Genomic DNA, 27362 nt, shown 5'->3' with positions numbered 1-27362 from the left:
TAGGTCGTGGGCGTGCCTTCCCAGCATGCTCTGCGAAGACGCCAACGATGGCTTCCGTAGCGTCGGCTCGCTGGCTGAGGCTCCGCTGCGGGCTTTGCCTACCGCTAATGGGTCGGCAGGCAGGTCTCTGTGGAGGCGCCCTCAGTAACAGGTAAGAGAAGGTTGGAGAATCCATAAGAAAGATTTCGGGGTCAATTTAGTACCATGCATCCCCTTTTCCCCCAAGAGCTAGGGAACTAGCTACGATGGAGCGGAATGCACGTGCGCGCACTCGCGTCCTTGAGTAAGGGCTCCGAGCGCGCTTGTTAGTGTTTATTCCATGGCTGCCCTTCTCCGGGGTTTTGACTCTCGGCAAGATTAGGATTCCGATGTTGTGGAGCCTGCATTCTTGTGAGTGTGGCTGTTAGCAACCCCACAAGTTTTTAAAGAAATAAAAAATTGTATCTGCCCTTATCCATTTTCACAAACCGGAAGGAACGGGGAAAATGAGGTTTTCCCAAAATAAAGTCAGTTTGTGTATTATAGATGTTGTAGGGATGTTTAGCCAAAGAAATTATCCAGGTGTTCATAAAAGCAGGAAAGTCTAAAAAAACTGAGCACAATCTGAATAGGATTGCTGTGCTTGTTAAAGTTTTTTACATATATCATTTGTGTGGTCCCGTCCCCCCCCCCCCCCAGTATAAATGGTGGCATTTTGGAAGTATGCGTGGCAGCAGTTTGTTGTGAAAGGTTAAAACCTAATTTTAGATTTGATGTTTGCCATTTCTTTTGGGAAGTGATAGTAAACAAGTTTCCTTATGTGTAGCCTGGAGCTAGTAAATAGCCATGCGAAAAATTGTGAGTGAGATGTGTAATTTAGATACCTTTAACATGCAATACCTTCCCTCAACTCTTCACAAAACAGAATACGCTCCACCTGGTACTGCAGAAACCTGCTGTTCAATCCCAGCCCTTTTTCCAGTAGTGCCCAGTGTTGATGTTTTTCTGCCCGTTTCCTTTGCCTTAGCAGCAGCATCTCTCGGCATTCACCCACAAGACGAGAGGTGTGCGTGTCCTACACATGCACATCATGAGAAGCAGCATGATTTGAAAGAATAGATCCCTAGAACAAGTATTGTTTTAAAATGTTGCCTGAGACCAGATACCAGTAGAGGAAGTAATTTTCTGTGTGATCACTTCTTGACAATTTTCTGATGGTATCAGTGCCATTTAGGAAGGAAATACACAAGATACTGTCCATTACCTGTGTAGAATGTTGACTGTATTTTTTAGTGAGATCAGAACATTTAAAAACTCAGTCGTGGGTCAGTGATTGTATATTTTGGGTTAAAAAATAATATCAGTAGTTCCAAGTTTAAATCAGGATGTATATATTTGGTATATTCCTGATTGTTGGAGGACGTGGAATGAGAGACCGTGATCTTAGTTTCATAACTTGTCATAATTGCTTTAAGTAGGATAGTCTTTTATTATCATCAAGGCATTATCCATGTAAAATCAGGAGCCCATTAAATTGTCCCTTGTAACCTCAGTGTTTTAGGTTCCCAGAGTTGAAAGTCCCTTATATTTCAGATCAGCTGCTCAAATGTCCACCTGCTACTAAATTTTTCCTTTTTCTCCTGATTTTTTTTAATGAGATTGCCTGATTTAAAAAAATTTTAGCCATATTATGTCTGTATCTTGTATCTATTCTATAATGGCTTTGAAGTTGCTGTTGAGGCCATGTCTTCTTAGGATACATTGAAATTAATTATTCAGTTTGATCCATAATAATTGGAAAATTTTGGTTCAAACACACATAGATGGAAGTGAAGTGGAAACTTCAATATAATATAGGACTTTTTTTTTTTTTTTGGCAGATTTTATTCTGAAAGTGCAGTCCTGCCAAAGGTTGAAGGAGCTGATGTAACAGGTATATAAAAATACTGAAGTTACTCCATTTTTTTTGTTGTTGTAGTAGTATTGGGAAACTGATTTCACTGTTTTATTTTTCACATTAAGGGACTGAAGAGGTGGTTATTCCAAAAAAGAAAACTTGGTGAGTATTCAGTTGCTGTTCATTCAGCAAGTGGTTGAGTGAACATTGTTAGGTAAGGAGCCAGTGACATGAAGAGCAATGCGGGAGCATTCTTGAGGGGGCCGTTGAAGGGGAAAATGCTTAGGGGCTCTGGGGTGTAAAGATCATAGAAGAGGAAGGTGGAGAATGGTGAATGAGTGGGGAGTGAGATTTACTTAAGGGGTTAGAGACTTTCCAAACTAGGTTGGGTTAATGTTTATATAAAAATAGTTAATCATGAGCATCATTATTAGAATAATTCCTTTTTTTTTAAACACATTCTTACATTATTGAGAGAGCAGACTAAAGTATTATCTTGATGGTCTTTAATGAGATAAAGTGAATGGTGTGGACTACAAAATTTAGCTTTTTTACTTTGCTAGTTGGATCCTTAACCTGCCTTATTTATTCAACATTTGTGGAATAGTTAAGAACTAAAACTTCTTCACAAAAGTTCATATAGTAATGACATTATTGAATGCATTTAAAAGTCCTTCAAAAAACTGGGTCCTTTTTCAGTATGACCTGAAGACTCAGGTTCATTAATTTAAAAAAAAAAAAAAGGCTTTCTTAAATTACAAAAGTAATTAATGGTTATTGCCAAAAGGGTGTTGAGATAAAATGAACATGCAAAAAGAAAACAAAATCACCAGCAATCACACTGCTCAGAGGCAAATTACTTAATCTGCGTCATAGTGAAACGTGGATAGCATAGTACCTGCCTCAGAGGATTAAATGAGCACTTGAACAGTGCCTGTCACATAATCAGATCTCAATTGACAGTAGCTGTTATTTTTAAATGTCTGAGAAATAACCTTTTTATATAAATTATACACACATATTTAGTTTAGCAGAGTTGATTTGTTAGCTGTACTGCTCCACGCTCTGCTTTTAATTTTTAATGACTGCGTAGTATTTTGTTACATGGATATGTTCAGGTTCAGCTTTGTCTTCCCTGGCCTGAAAGTCAGAGCCAAGATAAAGCAGGAATATGCTGCATGAGCGGAGCATTTCCTGAATGGCATTTGAGGTCTGTGAGCTTCACCCACCCAGGGTGCCTCCATCTCTGAGGAAAGTCTTACAGGGAATACGAAAGAGGGGGTGTATGAGGGTGTGTTCAGACGGCCTACAGTCTAGTTGAATCACGTGCATATTTTATGTTTCATATCTTAAACTCGTACTACGTGTGTCCGTAATTTTGTACACAGGACTAAAGGCTACACAAGACAATATAATCAAGAGTGGTTGTGTTGCACTAATCAAAGTGGATTTTACTGAAAATACAGAAGTTTAGCTGCACCTTAAAATGGGTCAGATTATTTTATTGGCATCAGAATTCCCTGGGAATTTTGTTTAAAATGCATATTCCTGCAGGTAACTCATATGAACCCTGAAGTAGGAGACCCACAGATGCAGGAAATAGCAGAGCGGACATGATGACACTATGTCTGTTGGTAGGAGGAGACCATGCAGTTAGGCCTGTGAGAAATGCTATTAGAATAGGAGAAAAAAGTTAGTTGATTTAGAGCACTGGCCAGCAAATTGAGGTTTATTTATAGCCAATGAGCCAAGAATGGTTTTTACAGTTTTTTATAGTTGAAAAAAGTCAAAATAAGACTATTTCAGGACATATGAAAATTACATGAAATTCCTGTTTCAGTGTCAGTTACATTGTTTGGCACACAGTCTCGCTCCTGTGCTGACGTAGCATCTGCAGCTGCCTCTGCTGCGCTGGCAGGGCTGAGGAGTTGCCACAGGGCCTCTGTGGTCCACAATGCCTGGAATGGTTGTTATCTGTCCCCTTGCAGAAAAAATGGTCCAGGCTCAGGAATTCGTGCTTTTAGACCTGGAAGAATCCATTAAGACTACGAGTTTCTGTTGCCAGATTTTAGAGAAGCATCTTTTAAGGCTGTGATTTCACAGATCACAGGTGCCGTAGAGGACTTCAGCAAACTGTAGAGAGTCACCATGAGTGCTCATACACGAATGTGGCAGGTTAAAGGCAGTTAACTGGGCTCATAAAAGAAATGGGTGTTAAAACTCCAAAAAGAGGATACGAAGAAACAGGCACTCAGATACATTTGTCAAAAGGACAGTCAATTCGAGCAACAGTTTGGAGGGAAATTTGGCGGAATCATAATTTTAAAATGTGCATACCTTACTGGTTAGCCATTCTAGGGGATCACTTGGGTACATACCCAAAGAGACGTAGATGAGAATGTTCTTTACAATTTGGGAATAGTAGCAAGTGGAAACAGCCCAAATGCCATGGGTAAGTGAGGGGATAATAATAAACAGTTACCATACGATGTAACATACAAATGAATTTATTAGATTTACATGTAGTGACATGGGTAATACAATCAAACTTACAGAAGGGTATATTTAGGATGGTAGTATATAGTTTTTTATGGGGTAGTATGTGTGTGTAAGTAACCTTTAAAAGTTCCAGAGATGTAAACCAAACAGCTCACAGTGGAGTGGGGGAGGGTCATAACCTCTGATGTTCTTTCTTTTTTTTGTTAAATATAATGTATTGGTTGAGTTGCTTTTAATCATAAACCTTTAGAAAGAACTAATGAGTAATTGGAACGTCATCATTTTTTTTCACTGGCATTTGTTCAGTATGTTGTGAAGATAAGCTCACTTGATAAGGCTTAAATATGCTAAGGTGAGAGTTAGGGGATACCAAGAGATGGGAGAATGTCTTTCTCTTGCTGAAATTACATAAGTACAATTTTGGAAAATCCACATCAGGGAATTATTTAGTCTTGACATAATAAAAAATTTCCTGTATGTTCTTTTTTTTTCAGATGACTTAAGAATGTTATGTTAAATTTTATTTAGAACAATATTTATGGTTTATTAAATTTACTCTGATTCCTCTTTTGGAAATGAAACACATTACATCTAACACAGAAGTGAAAATAAATTTGAAACCAAATTATTTTGTTTGTTAATTATCCAGTGAAGCCTCCTTTTCCAGTAGTTCAGTGAAGGTCTCTACTTGTAGGCCCAGTGGGTGGCTGGCCTTAAGTTCTTACAAAGGTTATCTAATTGAGCAGTTCCATACCGGGATCATCTGGGACTCTAGGAATTCAGTAAGAAGGCACGTGAGCGTTCTCCATAGAACTTGGAGGTTCTGGTTCAAAAGTCCAGAGGGCAATTTGTGATTTGTTCCCATACATAGCTAAATCGACAGCCACCCAATTTAGATAGTAAAGGTGAGAGGATTGCAGAAAGCTGCAGTAAGAATGCATAGGAAGATGGAGGGAGGAAGTAGGATTGAGGACAGATGGTTTTATGAGATGAGGGCGGAAGTGGCCAGCCCTGGGTGATGGTGATAGGGACCAGGCCAGAGAGGTGGGCAGAGCGTGGTGGGAACGTGTACTAACCACCTCTAGGCAAAAGAACTAAACAGTTTTCTCATTTTCTAACTTGTTACTATTCCCGTGATGTCGAGAGATAAGAACTGGCTTTACGTGAGACCCGAACTGTGTCACTGGCCAGGCCATTCTAGGGGGAGAATCACTTGTTCGCTTTGTGGGTGTGAACAGCCCTGACGAGGGTTAACTTGTGATTCTCTTCTCAGGGACAAAGTGGCTGTTCTCCAGGCGCTAGCGTCCACAGTCCACCGGGTAAGTAGGGATTTTAGGTTTTTGTGTCTGACTCACCTAATGATACATTTAGTGTTCATACCTCTTCATTATTCACGAGCGTGAATCTAGAACGTCATCAAGTCCAGTCCCTTCATGTGATAAATAAGGAAACCGAAGCATTTCAGTTAAAAAAAGTGAGAAGAAAACTGAAGCATATAAAGCGACTGGCCCCGGGCTAGTTAGGGTGTTAAAGGCTTGACTTAGTTCGCGTCTTTTGTCTCCAGGCTCATTGTTTTTATGCTGTGCCAGTAACCTTCAGCCTTAATCGCTGGAGAGCTTGCTGAGATGCATGTTCCTGGGGGTTTAGTTTGGGTGTGTTACTATAATGCAAGTGATCAATAGACCAGTTTTGAAAATAGTGCACCCACCACACTGGAATTTATGCAGTGATTGAGATCTGGATCCTGGAGCCAGATGTTTTGTTCCATAGCTGACAGCTAGCTTTGTGATCTTTATCACAAAGTGGCTTTTTCTCTTGATGGTTCTGTTCCCTTACCTATAAAATGGGGATTTAATTATAGCTCCAAACCTTGAGGTTTTGTTGAAAATTAAGTTGGCACGTGTGGAAGGGTTTAGGGCAGTGCCTAGCTCAGAGGGCATGCTCGGCGGGTGCCGTTTTGCTGTTGGTACAACTATCTCAGTGATGCGTTTGTGAATAATTTGCTCTCCTGACAATTCAAGAATAGAGTTTGTAGTCTGGTGGATAAACTGAAGCCCTGATACATGTCTCAGAAATGGAACTCTCTGATTGATTGTTGTACTTTGAATTTCAGCAGTGTCTAAAATAAAGTCCTCTTTTTTTTTGGCCACAGTGTCCATGTGGATATTGAACCTTCTTGAGGCCTTTAGCACGGATTTTCAGAACTGTTCTTCTGTTGTCGATGTTAAGGCTACGGGCTGTTGGTGAAACGTGCACTGGTGTGCCCAGGCAGCTTCTGAGGAAGGGTTTTCAAGTGCTGCGTTCCACACGAGCAAGACTGAGGTCTTCAGCTCACTTATCCTTGAACAGGCACCTGAAATGAGAGACTAGAGAAATGGGTCTCTGAGATTATTCTCAGTTTTCCACTGAGAATGGTCCAGGGTCCCCTCATGTCAAAAAAAAAAAAAAAAAAAAAAGTTGTGGAATTATGTGTACAGTTGTCTGACTTGTCTGAATTTGGGCCCTTAAAATCTGAGGGATAGTCATTCATTCATTCATTTGGTAACCACATATTCTACCGTCACAGTGCTTACCAGGCACTGTGCTGGTTGTAGAGTTAAGACACAGTCCTTTCATAGTTCCCGGAGAGGGAGACTGCAGAGCCCTGAGGAGGGGGTACATACCCCAGGCTGGGGAAGGACTTCCAGGAGAGCTGATACCGGCTCGATGCTTGGAAGCTGAGGAGCGAGGATACGGCGGTAGGAGAGAGCATGCCTAGCAGAGGCGGCACCGTGAGCGCAGGCGCAGGGTGTGGGATGACTGGGTAGTTCGTGTCGGGAGAGCGAGAATTTGCGGGGTGGAGAAGTGAGACGGGAGGAAAGCATGGATGCTGCACTAGGGACTTCGGATTTTTATTTAAGTCCATGGAAGGATTCAAAGCAGTGGTGTGACATAATCAGGCAAATTTTAGAAAAGACAGCAATGCGGATATGGGGAACCTTTCCACCTGAATGCGTGATAAAGATCTTAACACGTCTAAAAGCAAACCCCTCTCCCGCTGAACCTCACACAAGAAGACTTCTGTGTCTCCCCCACAGGATACCACAGCTGCCCCGTATGCATTTCAAGATGATCCTTACCTTATGCCGGCATCCTCCATGGAATCTGTGAGTATTTTCATGTCACTTTTCTGTTTTCTAGTACTGTGTTTTATCTTGCTATTTGGGGCACAAGAGTACGCGTGTAACTTAACTGGAAAGAGTATAGGTGCGGGTAGATAAGTTGGTGGATTTTCTAAATCCTTAACTACTTTTATCAAAAAGTTTTAGAGGATTAACTGTGGAGAGGGTATTTGATTTGCATTTTTAATACTTAGGGCTTTTTCACACTCAAGCAATCCGTTGAGTTGAAATGCATTGTTTTTATAAACCTCAAGCTGAGTATGAGATGTGACCTGAAATCGTGTCACGCTCAGTAGCAGAGGTGGCTTTGTAACTGTAATTTCACTTCCAGTTGGGGTTCTGTGTCTTACTGCATTCTTTTTTTTAGATGGGAGAATAATTCTTGTTGAGTGTGTAATTTTGATCTTGAGTCTAAATTACATAAAATACCAATATATTTCTCAATCTTTTCCTTTATATAGAATTCATTTTTATTGGCAAAGAAGTCCGGGGAGAACGCTGCGAAGTTTGTTATTAATTCATACCCCAAGTATTTTCAGAAGGATATAGCTGAACCTCATATACCGGTAAGGAGAGATAACTGCAGTTTTCAAGTAGCACTATGTGAATGTAAATTAAACATTTATGGCTAGTATTTGAGTAGCTGTTTGAATCCCTGCAATATTTGGATGAAAAGTGTTTCAATGTGTATAGTTACCTTTGCTTACCATACTAACCTTTTTTCTTTTTCTTTTTCTTTTTTTAATGCCTGTGTGTATTTGCTCCTCATTTTATTTTCCCCATTTGGCTTCCATGTCACCAGCCTCCAGGATCTTTACCTCTGTGACTGCTCCCTTTTAGTTTCCCTCGGAGGCTTTTCTGTCTACTCCTTACCCCTTGATGTGTTTCTTAGGGTTCCATGTTTGGTCACCTTCTCTTCTTTTCTGTCTAAAATCTTCCTGCTTCAACGACCCTTAGACTCCCCTTGGCATTCTTGCCTACCTGTCCTAGATGTCTCTGCTCTGAACTCTAGATTGTGTCTCCAGCTACCTCTGTTCTGTAGTCATGAGGAGCGAGGGTGCAGTGCCTGCTGGGCGTTAGGCGTTGTGCTCAGTGTGTCTCACACGCTGGGGAGCGAAGCATGCGCTCTGCCCTCCTGAGTTCATTAGTGAGAATAGTAACTCCAGGCTCATTATATCTAAGACCGCTCCCTCACATCTCCCTGCTTTGCAAAACACACACGCAGACCCAGACACACCCCTTATGCTTCTCAAGCAGCAACTCTTAGGGACAAGTTAGGAAGTTGGATTGTGTCCGTAAAAATACTGAAGTCTTGAACTAAGACAGTGGCAGCCGTGGAGTGACTCTTTCTTTAGCTCCCTTTTGCTTGAAGCCTTCCACGGATCCCCTGCCTCCGTGGCCGGCAGCACCCTCAGACCTCTGAGCTCTCTTGTGTCATTTATCCTTCACTCTGCATCATAATTATTTCCTTGTTTGTTCTCTCTGTTAGATGGTGAGCATGTTGAGGGTAGAGAATGACGTTTGTCTCTTATCCCCAGTGTCTAGCTTAGTGCCTGGCGGGAAGTAGTAGGCATTCAGTCAGTATTTGAGTAAATTAGTGAGTGAGGTAAAAGAGACATACCTTGGCAATACTGAGTGTTCAAAGAACTGTCAAGGATGAAAGATTTCTGCCTTTGGAAACCGGGTGTGCTCTGACACTTTTATCCAAGGTTGGGAGGAGAGGAGGAAGGGTAGTTTTAGGAAGGGGAAAATAGTAAATTCAGCTTTAAGTTGGGAAATTTAGTTGGAAATAGGATTCTTCAGATGTGGGTTAAATATTTATGTTTGGGTGCTTTAAAGTTTTCCTCCCCAAGCTAGGAGTTGGCTAAATAATCTTGTTCTGGAGACTGGAGAGGCTTTTTTGATTTAAGTTATGGTCCTTACAAAGACATTCATGTTAAAATGATAAATGGTGTCTGGTGCATGAAACCTGAGCTGGAGCAATGAAGTGTTATTTTGGTGTGTTGGTGATGAAAATTTTGTCCTACTTGGTTACCTTTTCCCCTTGTCCTGTTTGTACTAATTTTAGCCGTCTTGTTTTCGTAGTGCTTAATGCCTGAGTACTTTGAACCTCAGATTGAAGCTATAAGTGAGGCTGCTCTGCAGGAACGAATTAAGCTCAAAAAAGTCAAAGCTTCTGTGGACATGTTTGATCAGCTCTTGCAAGCAGGTGACTAAGTTCGTTTAAAGCCTCCCCTGGGAATGTGGGCTTGGACGTGGGCTGCAGTCACGTGCGTGGTTGTCGTGGGCCAGGCAGTAGTGAGTAAATGTTGTAAGTGCTCCTGTACTGACTGCCCAGTGGCTGTGTTTGTATTTTCAATAGTTTATTGAGTAATGTTTCAGGTTCTCCATTAGCATCTCCTTTAAAATTGTGGGTGAGGTTGAGTTCCAGCTTTGTCAGCGTGCTGTCCTCTTGCTTTGTGTCACAGGTAGAGAAGTCACACAGCTGTTCTTCCCTAGCTTCTGTTTCTTAACCTCAGGTGTGTATATACTGTGTTCACATTTCGTATACTCCTTAAGTATGTTTGGAAGGTATAAAGCAAACAAGATAGAAATACTCATAAAGGAAAGAGCACTGGGCTGGGGGATTAGAGGCTAGGGTAAGTTCCGGCACTCACCAGCACCATGGCCTTGAGAGAGCCACTTAGTTCCTCAGAGCTTCTGTCTCTCACATCCTGCAGCTCTGAATCAGATCTGGATGAGCCTCCTGGAGTACAGATCCAGGTCGCATGGCTTATAAGCTCCCATGAGAATACACCTGTAGCAGCGTGGACATAGGCAGCAGCACTGTTTATGGGATCCAGAGTGCTGTTCAGTGACTTACGATAAAAAGCAACCAGACATGCAAGAGATAGAAACTGGACCGAATCACTCAGTACAGTCTTGAACACAGCAAGAAACATTTGCAGAAAACTGTTTTCTTTGAGAATCATGGTGTATAGCCTGTTAAGGCGTTGGGTGTGCAGATGAATTGCTGATGCAGGTGTCATTTAGGGAGCCTTTTCCCTCTGCTGGTTGAATGTGATAAACATCTTAGCACTGAGACTTGTCTTCCTCTGTTTTACACACTGCGGACTAGGCACATGCGTACAGACATCCAGTGAACATTTCTAAAGACAGTATGTCAGACCCATAACTCAGAGCAACGGAATGAGACAACATACCAGGAGAGGAGGCAGAAACCTTTATTACCAAGCCCCTCACAAGTGTCACACGCTTCGCTAGGCATTCAGTTCTACAGCACCTTACGAGCTGGCGTGCTTGTCATCATTTTATAAAGGAAATGGACTAAAAGCTGTTTTTCAGAGCCACGTAGGAGTCAGGTTCCGCTCCACTGTCTGTGTTCTCTCCACTCTGCTCTGCTCTTTCCTGGGCTTTTAAGTTTCCTCACAGGCATTTTTATTGTCAATATATTTTGTTTAGAAGATTGTAGTTACTTTTCTTTTAAAACACTGAATTATATTTCATGTTTCTTTCTGTTCCCTTTTCTCCCTCTTGTTAAGTGTCAAGATGGAAGCATAATGTTATGAGCAACAATTTTTAAAAGGCTACTGTAATGAGACATTTACGCTAGTATTTCTGGGCAAGTGGGTCAGTGAGGGCCTGGATCCAAGTGGAGTGGTTCTGCTTGCAGTTGTGAAAATGGAGCTGGGCTTCAGGGACTAAGTGGCAGTCATTTGCAGAGCGTTCCGTTAGGAGATGATAGTTAGAGCCATGAGGTAGTGTCTCAGGGATATGAGTGCATGAAATAAATGAGCACAGGGTCAGACTTGGTCTTGTATTGTATCTTTCCTGTCACACAGCACTGTTCATAGGGGCTGTGTCCCTGTCTGCATCACTCCAGGTGTTTAAGCTGACGGGAAGTGCACACTGGTCCACTGAGAAAGTGATGGGTGACACTGAATGTGAGGCCAAGAAGGCCACAGTTCTTGGAACAAGTGAAGAATTTTAATCTCTTGGGTTTTAGTTCTTGGATGTTTCAAGGTTTCTTCCCCTTTTTCTCTTACCTACAGGAACCACTGTATCTCTGGAAACAACTAACCGTCTGTTGGATTTATTATGCTACTATGGTAACCAAGAGCCCCCAGCTAATTATAATTTTCAACAACAGGAACGATCCGAAGAGTTGGTAATGGCTTTTGGCAGTGGTTTTTAAAGTTTCTTTTGGTGGTAATACCTTCTCAGAGTGAGGCGGGTTCTTGTGCCGTGGGTGACAGTAGAAGAGGTTTGTTCTGAGATGTGTGGTACAGTGTGTGGCCTTCATGAAAAGTGATGTGGAGAGGAGAAGTACTTAAACAATTTTTTTAACCCTGGTTCCCTCCTTTAAAATATTTTGATCTTGCCTATCATGTGCAGGCAAAGCTTTGACCAGAAATGTTTGGGTAACGCCTTTGTGGTTCCTTCTAGTGACAGTGTGATATGTAAGGCACAGGGGAACAAGCCCCTGGCCCCAACCTCCTCAGAAACTCACACATACAGGGCAGAGAGGACTAAGCACGCTCTCCTGGGGGCAAAGAGCAGTGTCGTGCTCAGGGCCGGCCCGTTGATACGATTCACATCTTCCCTCTCAGTTCAAGGATTTCGTTTCTAGAAATAGATCGCAAAGAAACCTTTGAATCTGGTGAACAGGGACATATATGTGGCATTTTCATAATATGATATTTATACTTAAAGCTGCAAAGTGTTGAGAGCAAACTAGATGCCCAGTAGTGTGTGATTAAATTCTGGTGGTGGTGTTGGGTGGCGGTTGAGAGTGCTGGTGTAAGTCTATCTGGGGATGGAAGGTGGGAAACGAGGCTAGACGACCACATGTCTTCCATTTTTATTAAAAAAAAAACCTTTAATATGCGTGGGGAAAAGTCATATTAGAGATGAAGTGTTTCCCTCTGGGTGATGGAATTACGGGTGTTTTTCTTTCAGTTTATGTCTTTTGTAAGTTTTCTCCACTCGATACAGATTATTTCTGTACAGGGTATAAGCCCGTCTTACAACGTGCACGGGCAGTGGGTTGCGGTCCCACCCTGCCTTCCACAGGGTCTTCTCCTTCATTCCCCACCTGACTGGCCCCTGCCCCTCCGGCCCCAGCTACACAGCCAGCGCTGACCTGGGCAGCACCAGCCAGACCTGCCCCGCTCTGTGTCAGCCTCACCCCACAGCTGGGTTTATAGATAAAGGACAAGACTTAGTCTTACTTTTTTAGAAAATCGTAGCTTTTGTTGAGTCAGTCCTAGCCATTAAGTGTACTCCGTACCCAGCTATGTTGCCTTCTGCTTTCACCCTAATAATGAATCAGCACGGATGTAGCCTCTGAGGCAACGGGTTGAGTTGTTTGGATTTCCAGCTTCCCTCTCTGGGCTGGGCCGCACAGGGCACTGGTCTCCTCTGTCTCCGGGCTGTCAGTCGTCGTAAAGCCTGGATTTACTTTTCATCTATGAACGATCTGATTTACACTTTAGAAATGAGTATTTCTTAATAAATTTGCCTTCTTCTGGATCTGTGTTTCTTTTGCTCTTCTGAGATTGCCTTTTCCTTACTGGTTTTGAGTAGTCTTAACTAGGAGAACACATCCCATTGTCATATTTTGTCTTATTTCTGTTGATGGTTCATTTCAGGAAGAGGCCACTGTGGGAAACAGTGAGAAATCTAAGAGGAAGACCAGTACTTGGAGGTACGTTACACGTAATTAGAACCTTGAAAACCTTGAACTGTGGTTTCCTACAGTGCTCAGAACGTTCTTCATCACCCCCTGAAGATGTGATCCTGTAATCTAAAATGTAGTTTGTTTTCAGTATATAATGTAAACGTCACAGTTGCTTTTCATATGATCTTTTCATGAGATCTTTACCTCCAGCCAGCAGCTCCAGATTGGCGCCTGATTTCTCTCTTTTCCATTAAACTCTGTGTAACCTTCACGGTGCGCTGCTTTTGGTGGTTTCATCGGTAGTCCGACCTTGAAATAACACCTCTGATTCTGAAAGGGTCAGGTTTTTGATTATGTTATGTACACTATTAAATTAAGACCACTGGCCAGCAAACTGTGTTCCGCACTTCTGAACAAATGTGAGTACCGCCTGCCATTTCAGAGTTTAACTGAGTAGAAGTGTCTGAATAGAGGAAAGGTGTTTCACAGGGATGTCCAGGGTTGAAAGCTACCGTTAATATCGGAAATCTTTTCTGAAGTGATAAAATTAAATTTCTTCAGTGGATGCTAATAATGCCGCACAGTGGTTAAGAGCTTGGGTTGAAGGGCCCAGTCCTGGTTCTGTGTGACTCTGAGACACACTGGCAACAGGGAGAGTCACGGCGCGTCATGGTTCGTATGACTTAGTATGTTGATTGATTGAAAGAGTAGGCGTGCTGGGACCGGACGCGGGCACGTGCTGGAAGAGTTCAGAGGATTCAGGAGATACCGCTTGTCTGGTCGCCTCTGGGGAGCTATGTCTGATTGAAGGAGCGTGGGGAGACTTCACTATGTACCCTGCTGTGCAGTTTGCTCTTTGTTTAATACCTTGAGTGTATATTCCTTTTTCATGAAACTTACCTTGTCAGTCCAAGTTCTGCCACTTGCCTGTAAAGCCTTGGACAACCTAAGGCTTTTGAGCCTCAACTTTTCCCATTTTCAAAATGGCGATAACCGTATCTCCCTCTCCTCTGGGTGGCAAGAATCACTTGGAATTTTATGCATGAAGTGCTTAGCACAGCACCAGGGGCATAAATTGTGGTGGCTCTCCCTGGTGTTTCCTGTCTCCATTGGTTCACATTTGCTCGCTTGTGTCTAGAGCAAACAACAATGCTGAGAGAATCTTTGCTCTAATGCCAGAGAAAAATGCACATTCCTACTGCACAATGATCCGAGGAATGGTGAAGGTAACATTTATTTTTATATTCCTATTTTTAATTTCCCCTAAATCAGGGATTCTCAGCCTCAGAGCAGTCCGCGGTGGGGCCGGGTGACTTGCTGTCGTGGGCTCTCCAGGGCCTTGGAGGGTGTTTAGGAAGCTCCCTGGCCTCTGCCACTGCATGCCAGGGGCGCATCATTCCCACCCCCTAGCTGTGACAACTAACAGATGTCTCCCGGCATTATCGAATGTCACCTGGGAAGCAAAATTGCCCCGCTAGAGAACCACCACACAGTGGATGCACTTGAGAACCAGGACCATGTCTGTTTGCTGCAGTGTTCTCAAAGCTGAGAATGGTAGATATGCAAATATTTCTTAAACAGACAGATTTGATGGTGCTTAATTTTCATCCTTTCCCTCTTCCAGCACCGAGCTCCTACGCAGGCATTGAACTTGTACACTGAGTTATTGAACAACAGACTGCGTGGTAAGTGTGTTTAGAGAATTCCCCTGTCATCCCTTTTCTTTCCTTCTCTCCAGCATCTGAAATCTTAGGATCTTGCCTCAGTCATTGGCTCATTCTCAATCTTTTCCTGTGGCATTGGTGATTGAAGCAGGAGCAGAGAGCCAGAGAAAGTAGTAGTTTTCTAGTTTTGTGGACACGTGTGCTTGACCACTTTGCCTTTAATCTTCAACCCCAAATTTTGTTAAAGTAGTTCTCTTTTGTAGCTGATGTACACACCTTCAATTCATTGATTGAAGCAACAGCATTGGTGGCGAATGAGAAATTTGAAGAAAAATGGAATAATATATTGGTAAGGAATGGCAGTAAATAATAGTAAGGAGTAATATATTAGAATATTACAAGGTAATTATTCTGTCCTCTGATAGGCCTAAAATATCCTTTGCTGGGAATACATGGGATGAAGGCAGCATTCACTGAGCATCTTCCTGGCAGTCGCTGTGCTGGGCACTCAGCCGGCAGTACCTGTCCATGCCCTTCCTGCTGCCCTGTTTAAGTAGCTGTAGCTGCATCTAACCTAGTCGTACAGCTAGAATCTGAGAAGACCCGAGTTGCTTTATTCACTTATTTCTCATAATTGTTTTTTCATTAAAATAAGATATATTGAAAAAATTTATGAGGTAAGATTTAAAAAACTGAAATCACTCGGTTGAAATAACAGGAATAGAGACCACACTACGCCATACTATACCATGCTGCTCGTGTGGAAAAGGAGAAGAGAATCCATTCACCTGTTCTTTTGCTTCCGTCTCAGATGCACTAGGCAGCTGAAGACAGTCGGATGCCTTGGTCACGTGGGCTGACTGATGGGGGGGCATCGCTAAGGGGCAGTTGCCGGTCCTGCTATTACTAGAGAACTTGTAAATCGGGGATGTATTTATTAACCTGCTTTAGACGTAGGCGGACAGCCAAATTCTTTTTTTAGTATGTTTTATTAGTTTATTGGGCTAATTACCTACCCGGGCATAAAAAATACTTTCTGCTTTTGATTCAACTAGGACCTGCTGAAACAAATGGTTGCACAGAATGTGAAACCCAATCTACAGACTTTTAATACTATTCTGAAGTGTCTCCGAAGGTTTTATGCATTTGGGAAGGTGCCAGCCCTACAGACCTTACGGGAAATGAACGCCATCGGAATAGGTGGGAGTGTGTCCTAGTGTCCCTCACTGAAGACTGAGGCAGGGCCAGACAAGCAAAAAGACAGACCGTAAACTCCTGTGCTGTTTGCGTAACAAGTTGGAAATTTCCTTTCCACCATCTGGCACACTTTAATTGCACGCATTCGTTATGGGGGGAGCGCCTTTATTTTCGTGTTGTGTACAACAAGTTACATTCTTTTAGTATTTTAGGTACTTGTTTTATGCCTCTCTTGATTCTGAGGAGAATTATTCGCTAGAGTTGGCTAGTTTTAAATCTCGTGACATTTTTTAGCATAGTTCTGGTCTTGAACCTAGTTATGTGCTAGTGCTTTGTATGTTTTTCAGTAATTTATTGAAGATGGTTTTGGGCATCAGTTCACTTCCATGTGCCTTAGTATTAAGTGAAGGATCATAGTACTGTACAGTAGCTGTAATGTTTTGATAATAGGTGTTTGGACTTTGTAAAAGTAATTCAATCTATATGACACCTTTCCACCTTTACATTAATCACGGGAGCTGGAAAATGTGTTCAGAGGGGCAGAAGTGCATCTTTGACCTCAGTACCAGCATTAGCATGTGTTTGGTTCAGTGTGCCTCAGTAGCTGTATTTTGTATAGCTGTGTTTGACTTAATTTTTTTTTTTTCTTTCTTGTCTTTTTTTGTTTGTTTTTCTCTACCTGGTAATATAAGAGCCTTCGCTTGCCACGTATCACTATGTTATTCAGCTGTTTTATCAACATGGTATGTACGTCATTATGTTACGTTCATTTATGTAGAAATTAGACTAACCTCACTGCATATGAATTAAGACCAAACGGTTCACAAAAATCACATTGTCTGAAACCTGAGCAAAAAGTTCTTCTGGAGGGTAGTAATCTTTGTGATGTAAAACTTGAGTTGGAGGGGAGGGAGGTCATTCATGTACTAACAGTGATGGTGGACAGTTGAGGTCAGAAGGAACTTGGGTTTGGACTTCTGTTGCTCTCCAGAGCTGTGCTGCCCTGTACAGTAGCCACTTAGACGCACCTGGCTATTACATAGAATTTAAAATTCCTTCATCGCATCGGTGCTCAGTAGTCACTTGTGGCTACTGGCTACTGTATTCCGTGATGCAGATACAGAACGTTTTCATCTTTGCAGGCAGCTGTTGGAGGGTGCTGCTCCGCGGTAACCTTAACCTTATTTTGAAGCCTCATGGGAGAACTTTGAGGCTCCATTTACCACCTAGTTTTAGGTCAGCTGTGCTCTGTTGAATGGGCTTTGGAGCAAGGCACAGCTGAGTTGAAATTTCACCTCTGCCACTTACCAGCTGTGTGGAGAGGGACTGGATGCCTTACCTGAGTAATGCCATCAGGGGTAGTGAGCAGATGCATTAGGCACAGTGTCTTGTCCCGAGCTGGGGAGGCACGGGTGCCACTCCCAGTCTGTTGGTTCTTAACCCATTTGCCCCAAACCGAGAAAGGACCCCTGGGTTAAGAAATGACAATTCTAGTCCTCCTGTGATAAGCTTTAAATACGAAAACAACAGAAAACCTTCATTATCTATTTTGGAGGGCTAGTTTTACAAAATCTATACTCTCACCCTAGGGAAGTTTTTTTATCTTTGTGGGTAGGGGTAGGGGCAGCTGACTGACTTTATCTTGGAAGTAGGTAAACTAGTTTCCATGGTAATTTTATCTTCTAAAATTTCAACCTTGGTGTCGTGCTGAAACTAGTATTTCAGAGCCCAAAGCCTGATCTGTTTGCAGCATCACGGGTGTCTGGTTCCGTGGCGGCAAGTCAGTGGTGCTTGTGCGTCCTGAGGGGCAGCCATGACCACGGCAGGGAGGGCTGTTGGTTTGTCTTAGTCACGTAAATTGGCTGCCTGAAATAAGAATTTCTAGGAGTCTACCCAAAGGGGGAAGCCTAAAATAATGAAAAAGAAGACACATAAAATAGATTAACCAATAGAATAATTAGGTTTTCTGACAAGTGGAAACATGCTTGAGGAACTTCACAAGTACCTCTGTGCTGTCATTAAAGTACTTGTCGCCAGCACACGTTAGGTGAGGGAGGGAACGTGGATAAACAATGCGAAATGTTTGACTGGAAATGTCGTGGGTGCATTTTCTGGCCTGTCAGTACTCAGTCTGTGTGGTTTTTAAGGACTGCCCGCATTTCTTCTGCAGTTTTTCTTAGTTCTCATCTTGATTATACTTAAAAGGAACACAAATGTTTTTAGCAAAAGCATGTTTGTTTTCTGAGCGTGTATGCAGGCTCGATGAGGGTGTCTGTCTGCCTCGCACTTCAGTGTAAGTCGGCCTTATGAAATACTGAGGAGAGGCAGAGTCTGCCGGGAGCGCACAGAGGCCCGCAGCTGTCCTGGATCTTAGGGAGGGTTGCACTTGTGCCTCCAGCAAGGATGTGCCCAGCCAGCTCCGGGCCCCAGGCTGCAGGGGCAGGAGAAGTGTGGCCGTAGGACTCGTTCTGTGCACCTGGTGGTTGTGTAGGAAGTGGCCTCATGATAAAGCCCCATTGCCTTCTTGTGCTGCAGAAAGCCCTGCGAGAGGGTCATCCCGCATAATCTATGACATCATGGACCAGCTAGCGGGGAAGAGATTTTCTCCAGAGGACCCAGATGACGGTGCGTACACAAACTGCTTGGGTGGGACAGCCTGGTTTCCTGTCTGCCAGGCTAGGGAGAGCCTTATAATGAGGACAGGGTTGCATTTAGCTTAGTCGTCTTCTGGGTGATTATTCTGAGAAAGCAGAAATGTCTGTGCGCCTGCTGTATGCCGCTTCTCCTCGAGTTTTTATTCCTTTAGGTTTATTTTACATGTGGGCAGTTTTGTTGCCAGAATTTTTCTTAATGTTACTGACTTGAAAACGTGTTCTATCCATAGTAACCAAGGCCCTTGTAAACTCTGATTTTCAGATATGTTCTTTCAGTCGGCCATGAGGGTGGTGAGTACCATTTCTTGCTTAGTTGTCCTTTTCTCTTTTACCCATTTCCTAAATCCATCAGGGGGCGGGGGGCTTCCTGATTCTGCTGCTTCCTCGCTCTTCTGTTCGTGACGTTAGTGCTGATTTTGTTACTCCTCTAAAATGCCTGCAGAGTCACATTTCTGCCCTGTGTTTATGGTATAGCTGGTCTTTTTTCATACCTTCTTTCAGATAAGGTTTCTTAATATTTCATATTTGCCTACTGGTAACTTTTTAAATTGAAGATGGTGGTTTTTATTTTTGGTTTTTCATTTTGTCATGCTAGTCGTGGAAGAAGTTTTCAAGCAGCTTCAGAATGAATTAGCATGTCCTCTTCCTAGCGGATAATTGCTCTGCACTTTGGCCTGTGTCCTTCCAGGTTTTCCCTCTGGGTATTCAGAGATGCCCACTCAGGCACGGTTCCGTAGTATTTGGTTTGTTGGCAGCAGTGCAGTATTTCATAGGTGTGAAGTCTTAGGTCTTAAATCTCCTGTGGATGAGGTTTGGACTGACGTCATGGGTTTGGGTTTTGTTTGTTTTTTTTTGTTTTGCCACTATAGTGATGCTGGCGTGAGCAGTCTGTCTCATGCATGTGACCACGTGCTTTCATATAATTACTAAATACAGAATGTAATTACTAGATAGAGGTAAATTTGTTTTGGATTTCACAGAATTTAGTGATTTGACTTTTTTCCCCCAATTGTAACTGATTTGCTGTCAACCAGTGTGTTGAATCAGCATATATATTTGTGTAGGTAACTGCTTTTTTCTTTATGTGATGAGCCACTGTTTGGCCGATGAGGATGGCACAGTGTGCTCCTTCACTGTTTGTAAATTTTCAGTGCTCATCTCTCAGAGATCTGGAGCTTGCTTACCAAGTACATGACCTTTTAAACACCGGAGACAACCGGAAATTCATTGGATCCGATCATCGGCGTAACTTCTATTAGTAAGTGTGTTGGAAATGTATTCTTTTACATTAACGAAGCATCCGTGTGCAGCCAGGAGTCAGCTCTGCACGTGGCCCTCCTGTTTCGCCTCTGGTTTTAGGCAGCACGTCTGTGACTTAAGCTAACTGAACACTTGGAGATTCATGCAGTGGTAACACTGATTTTCCCAACTGAGGAGTCTGGGGTCTGCCGTTTGTAACACTTTAAACGTGCTTATTTTTTTCCCTGTGCACCTTTCTATTTTACGTTTTTTGATTCTTAACAGGGTGGGTCCCTAAAGATTTCGTCACAGCCTCTTTTGCTTTTGAAGACAAGATACCAGAGCCCAAAGAGACCCCTTAAAAGGGTTTCCTTTTAGGCAGATAAAAACAGGAACTTGAGGAGGCAGCCTTTGATAGATGCATGATCATTCTCTTCTTTGTGTCTACATCCTTGCTTCATATTGAATGCTTTTGGTGGAGGGGGTGGGAGGAGGTAATTGGGTTTATTTAATTTTTAATGGAGGTACTGGGAGCTGAACCCAGGACCTCATGCATGCTAGGCATGCGCTCTACCACGGAGCCGTACCCTTCCCCACGGAATGCTTTTAAAATGAATGTGACATTTCACTCTCTAAAATACAAGCTGAGAGTATATTGAGGTGACAGCATCAGTGACCAGTGAGGATAAGAAGGTATTAACTGGAAAGTCCAGAAAGCACAGTTAGCGCCTCCTGGGTCAAGTGCTGGCCCGCACAACGTGAAATTGTTTGTTGCTTATAAATCGTGACTGAATTTTGTGTAACATGCATCACGCCTGCACTGTGGTTTAATTACTCCCCTGTCGTTAGGCGGGGCTCTTAGACTGACTGTACTTTTTCTCCATTGCAGTTCCAAGTTTTTTAATTTGCTTTGTCTAATGGAACAAATTGATGTCACCATGAAGTGGTATAAAGACCTGATCCCTTCAGTAAGATGACCCGTTACTCCCCATTTATCGTCGTGGACGTGCTTGTGGGTGTTGTGGCCGATTAACACTTGAAAAACGTACTCGTGTTTCTCTTGGTCAGGTCTTCTTTCCCCATTCCCAAACACTGATAGACCTTCTCCAAGCATTAGACGTGGCCAACCGGCTGGAGGTGATCCCTCAGATTTGGAAAGGTCAGTTTCAGCTTATCTGTCCAGACCCACCTCACCTTACTGTCCTGCATTTTAATTCACAAGCACGTTAACATCGTTAAGGAAGAAAACTGCCATTTTGACTAAATTGAATGTGTTAGTTGAGGTCTACTTCAGGGCCCCTTGTTGCGTATTGGATTGCGTGAATAAAAATGTGCTGAAAATGACCTAAATTAATTCCTTCCTGACAAGAAAGGGCTGGGTTTCCGGCACTTGTTCTGTGCCTTCAGTGTTCGTTGCTTGGCAGACCTGAACTCTCACCCACAGCCCGAGCCGTCTGTCCCTCTGTGCCATGTCGCATTGCTGTGGCTCAGCTGCTCACCAGTGACACTCAGGTTTCCAGAAAACAGCTGTGACTGGGTTTGTGTGTGTGTCTCGCTTGTGGAAGTTGGCTGCAGAGGATGCTGTCTCTCGTCCGCTAAATGACTGTGATCGTAAAGTCAGTTTCTGTCTGCCTCAAATTGCCATGAGACAGTCGGTAACCTGGCCCTCCTCCGTCACAGGGCTGCTCTGATGGCCGTGTTCCCACGTGCTGTGAGACAGTGTCGCGCGTGTGGAGCTGACGGATGCTTGAGTGCGCTGCGTGTGTTGTGTGAACGCTTGTCCGGGAGCAGGTTACTGGCACTGGCTTTCACTGCCTTTTTGTCCTTTTCTACCACGAATCATGCTGCCAGTTTTTTGGGATCCTGGAGTATGTAGCATCAGCAACTTACTTTCACCCACCAAATACGAGTGACAGAGGTCGGCCACAGAGGGTCTGTTTCACGTGCCAGTGACCACTGCTCTTTTTTTTTTTTTTTTTTTTCAAGATAGTAAAGAATATGGTCACACTTTTCGAAATGAGCTGAAAGAAGAGATTCTGATGCTCATGGCAAGGGATCGTCATCCACCGGAGGTAAGGCTGTGTTCACACTCAGGTTTTGTTGTCATTGTTAGACGCGTACTAACCAGTGCATCTTCTAGCACTGAGGGCCTGCTGAGGGTAATTTCACTGTGGGAGATTCTGCCATCTAAGCCCAGATTTGACTTACACATCTGAACATACCTAACCATTCGAATACCACTGTCATTCCTCTAGCCCAAAGCAAGCAGCATTGAAAATGGCTTCTCTCTGTGCTGACAATCAATAGCAGCTTGCCTTGTAAGAAAAAAAAACTACCTAAAAAGAAAACCCATAGTTGGGTTTGGAAAATGTGGCTAATGAAGTTTATTACCCCCGGGTAGGGTGCCTCTTAAAACTTCTTTTTAAAGTATTGTATTAGCATGTGCTGTACATATGATGTGTTCCAATGGGAAAACGCATTGCTCCAATTGTAACGGTCCTGTGGGGTCTCCTGAACTTAAATTCTTATAAAACCAGTTAGACAATTCTGCTGAGTCTTAGAACCTCTCAGCTGCAGGTGGCGTTTGCTGACTGTGCTGCAGATATCAAATCGACTTACGAAATCCAGGATGCCAGACAGACCGCTCCCGAGTGGCCAGTCAACTGCCTGAACTGTATCGCTGTCCTGCTTCTAAGGGCCGGGAGAACCCAGGAGGCCTGGTGAGTCCAGCAGATACCACGTATGTGAGTTCGGGGCTTCTGTGTTTGGATCGCAGAGAACATTGACCCTGGTCAGTAGAGTTTTTCTAGTTTGGCCGTATGATGTGTAGTTTATAAGGAGACAAATGAATTTTCTACCTCATGAGTTTTTTATGGGAACTTCCAAATGGCAACTAAAAAGCAGACTTTTGGGAGAAGAACCAGTGTTCACAGTGTATGTGAGAGAGGATGCGGTTCAGTGGGCTTATTCTCTTCCCGTTTTTGTTTTCTGTATTCTTGGGCAAGTCACTTCTCTGATCACTTACGTAGAACAGAGTGATCGAAGAATCTTCAGTTTGAAAATGTTTCGGGCATTTGGTTTATTCAGGTACTTCATTTGTGGATGCTCCCGCCTACCTCCCAGCTTAAAACGTGGGCTGCGTACGGGACGTCCGGAAACTGGCATTGGCCAGTGTTCCCTGATCCTGGCCTTGGCTCGAGCCCGGCTCTGGCTTGTGCCGCTGTGTTCTTGTTCTGTGTTTTCCTCCACATTCCATTCCTACACTAATGTTTAGTGTGTGTGAATGGACACCTTATGCGTGTTCGTTTTTCCAGAAGTAGAGAAGTCAGCAAAAGAAGAAAGAACACTTTGTAGGGGTAGTCACAGCTGGGTGGTTCCGCTGTATTTTGTTTGGAGTATAAACGTGTGTTCTAAGAGTCAGTGGGTGTGGCGGGGGTGGGTGGTTGCGCCTTGCTTGTTCGGCATAAGAAAGGACCTTAATTTGATTGTCAGTCCAGAATGTGGCTGTTCGCTCTTTCCAGGAAGAGCTGGTGAAGGCTTTGCTGCCTCAGCTGGTCTTACCTGGTGGTGAGTCGTACACACAGCCTGCTGCACACCTGGTGACAGAAACACCTGCTGCTTGCATTTGCTGACACTTCGCAGGGTGCCACACACTTGTCACGAGTCAGGCTGTGATGATTGGCGCAGGGGTACGGACCTCAGCTGATGATGGGAGCTGAGTGTATGTGTTTCTCCTCTGTCCTGCGTGTGGCAGGAGCGGGGCGAGCACCTACATGAGACCGGTGCCTGAATCTGAGCCTGCTCCCCGTACATCCCGTTAGGGCACACGTTCATGCTGGGTTGTGAGAGAAGAGAGCATAGCTGCCCGCTGCCCACGTGGGACACTCCCTCCCCGGGGGACTGAGTGATTCTCCGCTGCACAGTACAGCCCAGCGGTTCTCAGCCACTCTGTCAACAGATCAGATTTGCCCGTGAAACTTGTCCATACCTGGAGTTTGGGAGGTGGGAGTTGAAGCACCGGGGGCAACTCTGATGTAAAGACGGGGCTGGGAGCCAGCGGAGCTCCCAGACGGGTGTCACTGGGAGCTTCCCCTCTGCTTGGGGAGGACACGCCGTCTCCACCCGGAAGCACAGCTGTGGTCGTTCAGGTGCCTTCTGTTCTGTTAATAGTCATAATCTTCCTGTCTCATCCCAAACAGGAAAATGCTGGGCCTTTTCAGGAAACATAATAAGATCCCTAGGTAAGTTGAAGCAAACAGGCCTGCCTGGCACATCCTTGATTCTCTGCGTGGGTTTAACCCTCATGGGTGCGGGGTGGTGGGGCAGAGTTGTCTCACAGACCTCGGCCGTGGCTGTCGGGCACTTCTCTGACAGGCCCCCCCATCGAGGGCGTCCCGAGGCAAGTGCTGTGTTTCCGTCTGTGCGCGGTGACCACAGCACTGGGGTCCGTTGGATCCTCAGTGAAGGCATACTGAACCGCCAATCATTCTCTCTTTGGCCCTTTAAAGAGAAGTCAGACTTCACGTGGCTGTCTGCAGAGCTGCTGCTGAGGATTGTGTGAAGTTTATAAAGTACTAAATCTCGCATAAGATATTTGACGGGTTTGGTTGGGGAATGTTGCCATTGGCCTTTCTTTGCAGGAATGAGTTGCTGAATGAGTTCATGGACAGTGCCACAGCGTCCCGCAGCCCTGAGCAGGCCATGGAGGTCGTGAAGCTGGCGGGCGCCTTCAGCTTACCTATTTGTGAAGACCTCACCCAGAGAGTAAAGGCTGAGCTCACACCCAGCCAGGAACAAAAGTGAGTGGGTCCTGTATCATCACCCAGAAAGAGGCTCATAAAATGGGGCGGACCCTTTGTCAGTCTGCCCAGTCGCCTGTAGCTTTCTGCCCCGACTTTCCTTCCTGGTTTGCAGAAAGTCAGAGTGCACGGCTGTGGTGTTTGTCATCTGTCATGCACGTCAGGGAGGCTCACAGAGGTGCCTTCCGGAACCTCTTCCTGTGTTGGTCCAGGGCAGCTGTGGGGTCCCTGCCCGAGCCGCAGTGTAACCCTCCGTTACTTTTCTTACAGGGAAGTCTTGGGAGACCAGACTGCGTTGACCAGCGACAGCGGCAGTGATGGCAGCAGTGACAGCGACAGTGACAGCAGTGAAGGCAAATAGAAGTGGCCTGGCCCAGCTGCCGAGGTTACACTTCAGAGCTGGGATGTTAACATTTAACCCTAATGTCAGGAAAGCAGAACGCGTATCACTCATCCAGCACGGACTGACTTAGGTTCAATGCTTTTTAAACCAAACCGCCCCTGAAGCGCGAGTCACCCCCTGGGCCCCCGCCGTGAGGGCCGTCGCTGCTTGTTCCTTCAGCGCCGCGCACCTGCGGCGTTTGTCCGCTCACGTCAGTAGGGGGGTCGGCGGTAGCCTAACTTCAGGGATGGTTAGCTGTGAAAAGTTGTGCGCCTTAGAGCTGATCAGACAGCAGTGGCAGTTCAGGCTGCGGAGCTGGGAGAGCGAAGACTAAATAAATGCTGTGACTAAGGTCTGCGTGTTTTCATTTTTACGTGGCTCTTGCCGGTCTTCCACTAGGCGTGGGGCTCGCATGGGCGTGCTTCATCTCTGTGTGCTGGCACCTAGTGATCTGAATGAGGGCTTGTGAGGACAGAAGGATTGCAGTGTCTCCGTGACCTGATTGCGTATGGCTGATAATGCAGCTGGTCCGGAGCCTCGTACCCCTGTGGCTCACAGGGGGTCCTGGAAGCAAACAGGAGGTGTGCGGGCGCTCCGCGGGGCTCCTGGCACAGGCTGCTTCGCTCTCATCTGACTCCCAGGTTTACGCAGGCATCCCGTGAGTTCTCAGGTAAGCAGCTGCATCCTTAACCTGCTGGGTGGAACGTACGTGCCCGTCCCCATCTCCGCTGGCCATCCTCTGGCCAGGACCTGGTGCTTCATGGTTTCCCCTAGGTTGTCAGAGTTTAAGATTCCCCCACCTCGGGGCCCCTGCGCATCAACGGGAAGGAACCCAGGGCAGCTTAGCCTTGGTTCAGGGAGGTGGTGACCACTGGACCTGATGAAGAGTGATTTGCCTGAAATGTAATCCTTTTTATTTCCCTTTTATGTTAAATTATCTGCTCTTCTGCACTGAATTCATCCAGGTCACTTTAAAACTGGTGGGACAGCTCACGTAAGGCTTGGAGACTGCTTTTATCCAGACCCTGTTAGGAAAGCAGACGGTTTAATACTAAAGAATATAGAAGTAGGGTGCCTTAAGAAGGGCTGTCCAAATTTACATTTTAGTTACATTACCGACTTAGAAACTTTAGACCATTATCAAGGCAAAGATTCAAGTTTTAATGTTAATTAAATGGAGGCATGAGTTTAAAATGCTGAGGAACGTTGTCCTAAGCACTCAGGAGGGAGGCAGCCTGGTCTGAGGCTGAAACGGGGAGAGGATGAGAGCCTTGGCAGTGGCAGAGGCGCAACGTTCTACTTGGATTTTGAAGGAAGACAGGCTGAAGAGAAGCTGCCCGGAATGCCCAGGGCTGCACTCGCCTTCCCCCAGCCTTGCTCCTTTGACTCCAAGTCTTGCAGTGGAACTGGGAACCCACAAGCAGGCTCTTTGAGCCCAAGTAAAGGCCCCTTTCCCTGAAGGGTTGCTGGGGGCACCTCAGGAAGAGTCGAGCCTTATAGTCCTGACAAGGAGAAATCAAAGCCGGGACAGCAGAGCCCCCTTTTCAGCAGCATCTTGCTTCCCAGTGTGTGGTGGGGGGGCTGGCGGGGGGAGATGTGCTAAAAGAACATCTGAAATGAAAAGCTAGTGGTCTTCGTTATTTTGACTTAACAAAGCTAAAGTAAACCGCTCAGTATTGCTTCTTGTGAGCGCAGATAACCACATCTGACGGAAGTTACTCCTGGGCTCCTAGAGAAATTTAGATTTCCTTATAATCTGTAATGTTTTACATATTTCATGAGTAAAAGAAAAATTACAAACACTTCTAATATGACAAATAGGTAAGTAATCAGCTTTAGCAAGTTAATGTTTTACAATTTCATGCTGTTGCAAAGGGGAAGAAAGGCTAATTTAGAACCTCATTAGCTTCTAGTGAAAGCTGAGTGGTCCGCAGGTACCGAGTGCCTCTCCCTGCAGAGGCTATCACAGCGCGCGCAGTTCCCGGCAGAGAACGCGATGTGTTTTGTTGAATTAAGAATCCACTTAGGAGTAAGATAAGGAATATGAACAAGTCAGCCCGTGCCAGAACGGACCGAAGGACAAGGTCAGGTGCCGTGCAGAAGTGAACGGGACAGTCCAAAGTCGGGCACTGGCATACACCTGCAGAAACAGAAAACCAACCCTCCCTCCCTTTCTTTTAGTAATTTGCAGATACGTTGCTCAGATTAAAG

The 27362-nt window shown here is 44.6% G+C and overlaps 1 protein-coding gene and 1 non-coding gene across 6 annotated transcripts; both read left to right on the top strand.

Annotated features, from left to right (window-relative positions):
• The first annotated feature begins 11 nt into the window (after positions 1-11).
• PTCD3 (pentatricopeptide repeat domain 3) lies at positions 12-25504 on the top strand. Of its 5 annotated transcripts, XM_032469637.1 has the most exons (26): positions 66-151; positions 1837-1912; positions 2002-2038; positions 5649-5694; positions 6528-6697; positions 7453-7521; positions 7998-8102; positions 9622-9745; positions 10005-10055; positions 11589-11704; positions 13188-13243; positions 14355-14442; positions 14841-14901; positions 15144-15229; positions 15936-16080; positions 16770-16820; positions 18613-18702; positions 18994-19022; positions 19883-19989; positions 20860-20938; positions 21039-21129; positions 21957-22042; positions 22542-22690; positions 24170-24211; positions 24611-24769; positions 25040-25504. In XM_032469637.1, exons 6-26 carry the CDS (start codon positions 7498-7500, stop codon positions 25128-25130), a joined length of 1830 nt encoding a protein of 609 aa, XP_032325528.1. In that variant the 5' UTR covers positions 66-151; positions 1837-1912; positions 2002-2038; positions 5649-5694; positions 6528-6697; positions 7453-7497; the 3' UTR covers positions 25131-25504. The 5 variants fall into 5 exon arrangements, 4 of the variants coding, with proteins under 4 accessions (XP_014413789.2, XP_014413790.2, XP_032325528.1 ...); XR_004315802.1 differs by lacking the exons at positions 6528-6697; positions 25040-25504 and adding an exon at positions 23492-23537 and having other exon boundaries at positions 12-151; positions 1860-1912; positions 24611-24709; XM_014558303.2 differs by lacking the exon at positions 6528-6697 and having other exon boundaries at positions 12-151; positions 1860-1912.
• LOC116660403 lies at positions 23636-23771 on the top strand. The gene has a single exon (XR_004315911.1). It is a non-coding gene; the product is annotated as a small nucleolar RNA SNORD94 (small nucleolar RNA).
• Positions 25505-27362: the final 1858 nt, after the last annotated feature.

The sequence above is a fragment of the Camelus ferus genome, chromosome 28 (assembly GCF_009834535.1).
Source record: "Camelus ferus isolate YT-003-E chromosome 28, BCGSAC_Cfer_1.0, whole genome shotgun sequence".
NCBI lineage: Eukaryota > Metazoa > Chordata > Mammalia > Artiodactyla > Camelidae > Camelus > Camelus ferus.
Note: the sequence above shows the minus strand (reverse complement) of the source record. Positions and strands in the feature narration are given on the sequence as shown.